Source organism: Thamnophis sirtalis, unplaced genomic scaffold (genome assembly GCF_051295495.1).
Source record: "Thamnophis sirtalis isolate CommonGarterSnake01/CBP01778 unplaced genomic scaffold, rThaSir2_p1.2 scaffold_6, whole genome shotgun sequence".
NCBI lineage: Eukaryota > Metazoa > Chordata > Lepidosauria > Squamata > Natricidae > Thamnophis > Thamnophis sirtalis.
The window spans coordinates 51,151,058-51,160,724 of record NW_028261386.1 but is presented as its reverse complement, the minus strand read 5'-3'; the positions used below and the strand labels follow the sequence as shown (position 1 = coordinate 51,160,724).

General features: G+C 36.4%; 1 protein-coding gene across 7 annotated transcripts in view; it reads left to right on the top strand.

The window, feature by feature from the left end:
• The first annotated feature begins 1,246 nt into the window (after positions 1 to 1,246).
• The window catches only part of TMEM63A (transmembrane protein 63A), a 45,831-nt gene continuing 37,410 nt past the window's right edge, over positions 1,247 to 9,667 (top strand). For 2 of the 7 annotated variants that reach the window (XM_087717858.1, XM_087717860.1), the window contains exons 1-6: positions 1,247 to 1,386; positions 4,156 to 4,347; positions 4,926 to 4,999; positions 5,117 to 5,174; positions 7,521 to 7,558; positions 8,839 to 8,981. In XM_087717858.1, coding sequence (XP_087573984.1) covers positions 1,306 to 1,386; positions 4,156 to 4,347; positions 4,926 to 4,999; positions 5,117 to 5,174; positions 7,521 to 7,558; positions 8,839 to 8,981 — 586 coding nt within the window. In that variant the 5' untranslated portion in view covers positions 1,247 to 1,305. Of the gene's footprint in view, positions 1,387 to 1,437; positions 2,116 to 4,152; positions 4,348 to 4,925; positions 5,000 to 5,116; positions 5,175 to 7,520; positions 7,559 to 8,838; positions 8,982 to 9,667 lie in introns of those variants that run through there. The other 5 variants (XM_087717859.1, XM_014058643.2, XM_014058637.2 and 2 more) reach the window with 5 other exon arrangements.

The window sequence follows — 9,667 nt, the reverse complement described above, 5'->3', positions numbered from 1 at the left end:
TGATTTATAGCATCACTTTGCCATCCTGGTTTAAAACAGGCTTTATGTTGCCACGGAAATGGCTGTGTAATACAATAAATCATTGTGTACAGCTCAAAATGAGTGGGCAAATGAGAAAAATTAAAAAGCTCTAATATGCAAATACAATACACAAAAAATACCTCTAGCTATTTTTAAAGGATGGCTCACTTGAGAAAAAACTAATACTCTTATGTTAATCTCTTACCAAACTTGATAAATTGCCCATGTTATGAGAAAAATGCTTTTTGAAGGTAATTCTTGATGCATCAGATGGTGTTTTTATAAAAATCTAGATCAGAGAAAATGATTAATCTTAGGTATGGGACAAATTTCTTTAAATATTTTATTTGTTAAAGTTGTATATTGCCCATCTCACGGAGTCTTTATCCCTCTAATATCTCTAATCTATTTGTGCTGTCTCTGGTCATTTACAACTTTTAGGAAAAACACGATTACATTATTGTAACATCACAGCCTTTTATTTTAAGCCTTACCACAAGGAGAGATTGTGGGAAGGAACCTCTCCAGTCTTTGCTTAACAGTGTTTCTCAACCCAAGGTTGTTTTTCAAAAGTCAACTGGCTTTTCTTGTTTTTCTTTGAAGACTTTTAGCTTCTCATCCAAGAAGCTGAAGAAGAAAGTCCAGTTGCCTCTTCCAACAGCACCTTTGGGACAACCATGACCTGGATGACAGAGAAGCTCAATAGGCTTTCTCAACTTTAATCTTTTAAGCCCTATAGACTTCAATTCCTCTCCCCTTTGACTGGGGACTTCTGGGGAGTTGATGTCCACAGGTCTTTAAAGTAGCCAAAGTTGAGAATCCCTAGCGAAACAATTTACAAATCCAACCAAGGATAGCCAAATAGGTAAACTGGGAATTTAGAGAAACTCGTGTACTTTGCCCTAGTAAATCGCCATCTGTCCACTGCCTGCCCCTCATCGCTACAGATAGTACCCCGCTGATCTGTGCTGTATTAAAAGAAGCTGTCTTAAACTGGGCTTCTCACGCCGCAACAGAACTCGAGTCGACCAAAGTTTTGCCATCCTCTTGGTCGGCTCTGAATATTTTAGCATTCAAAGAAAGTTAACGCCTCCTCCTCTGAAGGCTGCATTCACACTGAAGAGCGTTAACTTTATGGATTAATCTCCCAAATACGTCGGGAGGAGGAGAAGAGAATATTTCCCACGTGGCAAGCAGGCTGCACAGCTGTGGAAAATCCGTCCGACCCACCTAATCTTAAAAGGCAGTTCCATCTACTAGGTTTCCCCTCCGGAGCGGGGGCGCATGCGCGGCTTTCCGAGTCGCCTCCTGTTTTCTTCAAGAGCGAAGCGGCTGCGATGTTCCCTATTGGTTTTCCGTAGAACGGTAGGTAGTGGGGTTGTGTTGCTGGTGGCCAAAGTAGGCATGGGGGGAGGGTGGGAGGGCGAGAAATACTCTCGTTAAGGCTCTGGTTGGCCGCACTGGCCAACCGTGGGAAGCGGAAAAGCCAAGAGTACCCAGCAATTAGGAGTACGGGAGGAAAAGCGGGAGCTGAGCGTCTTTGAAAAAACAGAGAGAGAACGGCAGCAGCTGTTATCTTGGCTGCCGCATCTCTCCGCCGACCAGCTGCCTAGAGAGAAGGGAGCCGACGGAAGGAGCGACTGGATTGCGACTGGGTCTTCGAGACCTCCCCGCCTCCTTAAGCGACTCCCGTAGTCTTCCCAACCTTCCACCTGTTGTCGTTATTTTGTTCCGAGGGGATTTGTCGTGTATCATTTTGCTTCGCCCTCCTGACTGTCATCTTGCCCTGGTCCAAGGGTTAAAAGCTTAATTTATAGTGTGCTCCCCGATCGGGGCTGCAAAATCCGGATGACTATTAGATGGCAGCAAAAAAGAAAATCCTGCCTCTTCTCTATCGCCTTAATTGTCTGCCGGATTTTTGCACCCTAGTTCTGGTAGGTCCCTGCAGCTTCTTCTGCTGCTCCCTGTTCTCCAAGTTCAGTTTTGACAGTTGCTTGAAGTTCAGAAAGGAGAATTATTGATGCGGAAGATCACATTGCTTGAACTTCTGTTTAGTACAAAATGATATTGAGGAAAGAGGAAGTGCAAAGCAAGGTTAGGCCTCTATTACTTTTATATATAACATTCTATTCAATATTCAGATATTTTATGCCGTGATCTTGAGGGTTTTTTTTAGGCTGTCCAAATGAGGACAGGCATTTTGAAAACTTTAGTAAGTTATCTATAAATACATATATATTCTAAGACTGGAAATATTTCAGTCTCAATTATTGGTGGCAAGTGAAAATGACTCCATTATGCCATCTGCAGGAATTTTTGAAATTGTTTTTGAGAAACAATTTGAAAGTTCAGAAAGGAGAAGTATTAAGCTATGTTTTTTATCTCTTATGCAATTGTGATGACTAAATTATTTTGCTTTATGGATTCTGATTTCCTGATGGAGCAGTTGGAATCTTATATTTCTATGGCAGGGAAGAAATGCATTTTCTAATCAAATCACTATCACATCACATCTATTTGCCTATACTTTATTTTGGGCGAATAGCCTTGTTCTAGCCTGATTTCTTCCACTCTTTCAGAATTCACTGCATAAATATCTGGAAAAATAAATGACTGAATCAGAGATAAATAAATTGTAATTGCAACTGTAAAATTGAGTTAAAGGAATGATAGTTTGTACCTCTTAGAAATATTTATTAATTTATTTAACTGGGTTTATAGACCAGTCTAATTATAATGTACATCTGCAATGGTATACATCCCAGTTGGTCTAAAAACAATATACACAAAGAAAATATCTGTATATCTCTATCTTCAACAGCAAACAATAAAACAAAAAAATGGGTGGGAGGACATTGACAAATCTTAAATGGATTGACAGAAGCTATTGGGAATAAGTCCTCCAGATATTCTGGTCCTGAGCCATAAAGGAACTTAAATGTGACAAACAGGACCTTCCATTGTAGCAATAGCAATAGCAATAGCAATAGCAGTAGACTTATATACCACTTCATAGGCCTTTCAGGCCTCTCTAAGCGGTTTACAGAGAGTCAGCATATTGCCCCCAACAATCTGGGTCCTCATTTTACCCACCTCGGAAGGATGGAAGGCTGAGTCAACCCTGAGCCGGTGAGATTTGAACCGCTGACCTGCTGATCTAGCAGTAGCCTGCAGTGCTGCATTTAACCACTGCGCCACCTTGGCTCTTGTATCACCATTGTATCAAAGAGCAAATAGGAAATCAGTATAGCATTTGTAATAATGTATTCTATAAGCAGACCAAAGCATACCTTTCAGATCCCGGCATTCTGGACCAGATGTACATTCTGACTCTCTGCAAGAGTAGTCCCACATAGATTATATTGTAGTAATCCAGTCAGGTGATGTTAAAGACATAAATGACTGGAAGTAAACACTTCTGTTCCAAGTGGGGTCATAACTGGCATACAAAATGGACCTGCGTAAAGGCTCCCCTGGGTACAGCTGCCCCTGCTTATCAAGCATAATTTTGAAAATTTTAAGTGAATGAATCTTTCTGGAAGTGGTCTTTTATAGCTTTAAAGACAGTTTAATACTTGTAGATGGTTGGAAATGAGCAGTCTTCCATGCTTGAACAGCTATGAAAACATAAATAGACAAAAAGTATTATGTTAAGATTTTTAGTCCTTCACTTAAATAGATTAGGTAGTTACATCACCTAGATGTCAAAAAGTACACTGGATTAAAGCTGTAGGGCTGATGGTATAACCAAAATATAGAGACCCACTTACATAGTCTGAATGTTATATATCTTTGAAAATATTAAAAGTAAAATAAGAGATTCTGTACCTGCGCCTTCTTCCAGTCATAATTCTTATTAACCCTTATGCAGAAATATTATTAAAATGTTGACATGCTAAAGGATGTTTATTTGAATCTGCTAAATGTTTTTTTTAAAATACTTAATGAAAACTGGTATTTGTAAGTATTGCTTAAAGTTGAATAGTTTTTGCTTAAAGTTTTTCCCCTCTGAACTATATAATATAAGATTTGCTTATATTGAGATGAGTGGCAAATAAATTTAATCAAATAAAACAAAAATAAATGATCTGTAAAAGTGTATTTTTCCTGCTATACAATTTCTTTTTCAAGTAGGACAACATGATTCCATTCCTGACTTTTGATGCTGGTCATTCACATCTGGTTCACTTGTTAAGTAGAAGAAATAATACTGAGTCTCCAAATGAGACCTACTGTTACAGTTCTGCAAAAGGAAGTACTGTACTTCAAGGAGTAACCTTTGGTGGGGTTCCTACTGTCCTGCTGCTTGATGTAATCTGCTTTTTGGTAGGCTTGATTCATTTTTTTTATAGCTAGCTGATATTTTTTCTTTCACATTGTTGACTCATGGCAATTTGAAGGGTGAATAAATAGTTTGTTTCATTTTGCTGAAATATATATAGCTTTGAAAAGAAGGGCTTCAGTATTCCCTTCTTCCTGCTCCACTAGGGAGAACTGTGCTGGAAAATAGGGCTTGCCATGCTGATAGCAATTCTACTTCATTGTCTTGAATCTGAAAAATTTTGTACTGTCTGCCAAGCTAAAGGTAGCATTTGTTTGTTTGAGTGTTTTCCTAATGCAATTTAATATTATTCATTACATTTTATAATATAATAATATAATCTACGCAACTATAATATTATGTAAAAAGAGCATTCTTTTAATTATTGCATCTTCATTACCAAATATTAGATTATTTTGTGTTGGTGTTCTACTTGATTTTGAAGCTTTTATATTGTCTTATATATTATATTTTCTAAGCTTATATTTTATATTGTCTAAAGTAAAAGCAAAAATGAAGTGGAAGAAACATATACTTCAACATGAATATTGAACCTTTAATTGATCCCCTTTTTATTTTCTAGATGTTGCTGGGGATATTTTCCTTTATTAGAAGAAGATTTTGGGATTATGGTCGCATTGCATTAGTATCAGAAAGGTAAATATAAGAAGTTGGTGCTCTGTATCCTAGTGTCATGATGGCGAACCTTCAGGTATTATATTAGCATAAAATTCTAACACTGAAGTCTGTTGTTTTGTTTTCGACTGAATCTAGGTATTATGAAGTAATTGAGTCCACTTCTGTTATTGAAGAACCTCAACAACCTGAAGAGGTCAGTTGTCTATTGGATTAAGCATATGACATTTTGCTATTCATAAAATATTGCCACTTAATATTTTAAGAAATATTTTAAAATGTAATATTTTATGGCTCCCATTTTATTCCAATACTTTCCGAACTAATTTGTGGAAATACAGAAATTTTCTTTAAACGTTAATATTTTGCACTTAAAGAATCAGTGTTCTAAAGAAATGTCACTGTGCAGTTATGTTAACACTTTTAAACTAGGTAAATGTAGACCTCATTATTTGAGGAAGGGAATCCTCAGACTGTCCTGTTTGTTTTTATTGTATATCTTTGAGTGTTTGTTTATCTCCAAGACAACTGTATACTCATTCCCAGAGTAACCTATTACTTTTCTGGAATCAAATCTTCTAAACTGGAGGCAATATTAAATGTTCCACAATGGTCTGTCCCCACAGTAGACTATTGTGTCTGCAATAGCACAAATTACTTCCAGCCTACAGGATTCACTTCTAAAAAATTGCCAGTATTTCTCTCCTTGAAATGGTTAGATCATTGGTATCGAAAGAAGATTTAATGTGATCCACAAAAGGAATTGCACGTTCAGGAAGTGGAGAGATCCACTTATTTTAAATCATAAAATGGTTGAAATATTAAGTAAAATGAATACCATTTTATGATTTTCCTCTAAAATAATATAAACATTGTAAGTATATTTATCCAATAATGATTGTGACTGTTTCACATCATAATTGTTGCATTTGCAATTAATCTCTCCCTCAGATCCTGTTGACTCTGAGGAATATGTATTAAAATATGGAATAAACGGCACTCTCTTTGCAGTTAGAGAAATGGAAGACACCATTATAGACTATATCAAGCCAATTATTTTATTAGATTTACTGTGTAATTACTGGGGCAATCCCATCTTTTTGGTGTTTTCCATTTCACTAAAGATTTTAAATTCAGGAAGTGTCAAACTTCCATTTGACAACTCTTAAATATTGGACAGGTAAGAATGATCCAAGAATATTACTTCGCTTATTCCTAAATGGTCATAAAAGACAATTTACAGGGATCTTTGGTACCACCAATTCATAAATTTTGTTTTTTTAAAATTTCCTGATGCCAGTTTGGGTCACTTCAATTCCCTTGTTTGAGAAGTGCAGAATTTAAATTGCCTCAAACGGGTGTGAAACCTGCGTCGTCGTGTTGTCACATGACGTATTGTGACTTTTCCCCCTTCGCTAAAGTGGGGGTGAGCGTGATCAGGCGATGCATCTAGCCTACGGGCCATGAGTTTGACACCTCTGGCCTAGAGCATACTACAATTGTAGCTGGAAAGAGCAAGTGAGAGTCACATTTTGCAACAGGATTACTGCTAATAATTATTTTTATTTTATTTGTAAAATTTATCGGCCACCCATCTTACCATCGAGTAATTCTTGGCAACTTACAATATTAAAAAGATAAAACTGAGCCCTAACTAAAAGATGGGGAGGGAGGGAGTAGGATGAGAAGGGAGTGAAGTGGGATCTATTATTAATATATCAATCTCTCCCAATGTGAAACCCCTCCATTGGAGCCTCAAGTCAACTGGCAGAGCCAGATCTTTAAGTTTTTGTGGAAGGCCAGGAGGGTTGGAGCCAACCTCACTCTGGGGGCCAAGATGTTCCAAAATGCAATAGCAGAGAAGGATTTTCTGGATCCCAACAGAATACCCCAGCTGATGGAGAATGCAGCATGCCTCCTCTGCTGGCATCGAGGGGGAAGGCAGGGCAATCCCAGTGGGGTGAGGCAATCCCTCAAGTAGCCTGGACGGATGCCAGGAAGGTTTTAAAGGTGATTACCATCACCTTGAATTACATCAGAAACAAACCAGTAGCCAATGCAAGTCACACTCTGCACCAGCTGTATCTTCTGAATGCTCTTCAATGATAGCCCCATGTAGAGCATTTGCAATAGTCCAACTGTGAGATGACTAAGGCTTGAATGATTGAGCACAGGGATTTGGTGCAGCAAAGGCTGCCCTAGCTGTGATCGCAAGACCAGGAGAACCCACAAATTTCAAACTGGATCTATCTGGGGTAGTGCCACCCCATCCAGAACTAAAGATGACAAAGTCTCAGACCTTGAGGCTCCATATGCTCAAAGCCATTTGGTCTGTTGTTCTCCCATCCAGTCCTGCACAGTCTCCAGGCACTGTGAGAAGGCAGCAACAGCATATCTTGGGGTAGAAATATAGAGTTGGATATTGTCAGCATACTGCAGATACCTCAGCCCATTGTGATGAATGATCTCACCCCGAGGCTTTGTGTTGTATCTAAGACTGGTTTATTTTCAAAATAACAATTTTGTAAATATTTATTTCTAGGGATTTTGTTCTTGGATGTTTTCTGCATTTCTCATGCAGTAAGTATGCACAAAAGTTGTGATCTGAATATTTTGTTTAATATTTTTAAGAAAATAAAAAAATATTTGTATTTTTCTCAATTTCATTGCCCTGTTTGCTGACCATTTTATGCATTAGTTTTATGCATTCAGTAAATAAGAATTGTAATTATTAAATAAACCATATTGCTCTTCATACTATCAACTCATAGTTTTGATGTTAATTTTAAATTATTGTATTTTAGACTTAGGTTTTTCCTAATATGAATCTGCTATGATTCCTCTCAGATTAAAACATTATAATAATTTTTCAAGAAATGAATAATTAAAGATCTAGCAATATACATACACTTGAATACTTGATTAGTATAAAACCTATGTGCGACATTGGATTTTGTAACAAGAAGTGCTGTTTTATGGTTAAGTACTTTGGTTAATTTTGTTCTATAGAAATGCAATAACTGTCCTGAATCAGCTTCAAATTTCATTGAAAATTCTATGATCAGTATTGCTACATTTTTCATTAAGGAAAAACAACTATTAAAATGCTATATTTTAAAATTTGATTGACATTTCTGTTTTATAGCATTTAATCAGTTCTCTGAATTTACAGGATTAAGCCTAATTATTCTATTAGGTAGTTCAGTTTTAAATTGGAATTTTATTTTACTTCAGTATGTAAGACTACTTTAACCTAGAACAGCATTTTAAGAAGACTTTCATTTACTATGGAACAATGGTTGACAAGTTTAATTTTTTTAAAAAGCAGGAGCAGAATGGCTCAAATTTTTTATAAAGATGCACTTTTACTTGCATCTGAATTATTAATTTATATGTTATGTAGTAGCATTACTACTCTCTAAAATGATTTATATTTACAGTGACAACCCTGCAATTTTAAATGATCACTGAGAAATAAAAACCAAAATATTTAAAACTCTTGGTACATAGGAGAAAAGTCTATTAAAATAAAATAGTATTTAGAGAATAATAGGAGGAGGCAGAATCTATTACATTCACAGGACAAACCATTCCATAAAACGAATACAGCTGTTAGGAATACTTGTCAAACATGCTTCTAAGTAGCTGGAATACAGAAGGCATGTAAAATAGAAGATTGTTAAAATAACATCAGAAGCAATAATTTGAACAGTATTTACTGATCATTTTTATGTTTCCATTATTTTTATAGTATTTTATTAGATATCACAAACACTTTTGATTTGTTCCTATGTAGTAATTTCCTTATGGTTACACAACTTTCAAATTTGGTGATAGACTTCTCTTTATTTATGGTGCAGTGATGATGAGATTTACGATCAAAGTGGGCATGATGCCATTACTTATCTCTCCTTTCAACGCCATCTCATCGGTCTCTTGATCGTGGTCAGCATGTTGTCTTTGTGTATTATACTTCCTGCAAACCTATCAGGTGACTTGCTTGGTAAGAAACTTTTTTTATGATTTGAATTGCATATGTGCAAAACAGAGCAATCTGATTTAACTGTAGCATTTGAAGTGTTCTGTATTACCTGAATTGCCTTGAAGATTAGCGCTATGATTCATATAAGACTACTGAAATAGCTAATGAAAATTACCATATTTTTCACTCCATAAGTGCATCTTATGGAGTGAAACTTGGGTGGAAATGTCTGTGTAGCTTTGGTGAATAGCAGCTGGCTGAAGCTGCTGAACTCTGCCTCTTCTGTCTTTGTCATTGCCTGCTTCTTTTGTCTCTTTTCTGCAGTTCAGGAATCACTAGGCAGAGATGGCACATGAGAGGAAACCTATCTATAGTCCTCTCAGGCTCTGCCTGAAAGCTTTTTGTCTTGTTTTCCTCCTCTAAACCTATGTATGTCTTATGATCAGGTGCATCTTATGGAGCGAAAAATATGGTATATCTTTTATAATCAAAATACCCTATTCTGTAATTTAATTTACTAGATTTTCATCTCCTGAAATAATATACAGTTATTTAAGTATAAAGCATACTTATAGTATATTCTTTATTGAACGATACATTTGTTTTGGTAATGACATGTTAGTTTTCTTTCAAGTTGTGCTTAGAGGCATGTACTTGGACATGTACATTGACATTCAGTAACTGGAATGTTCTCCTGTATTTCAGAA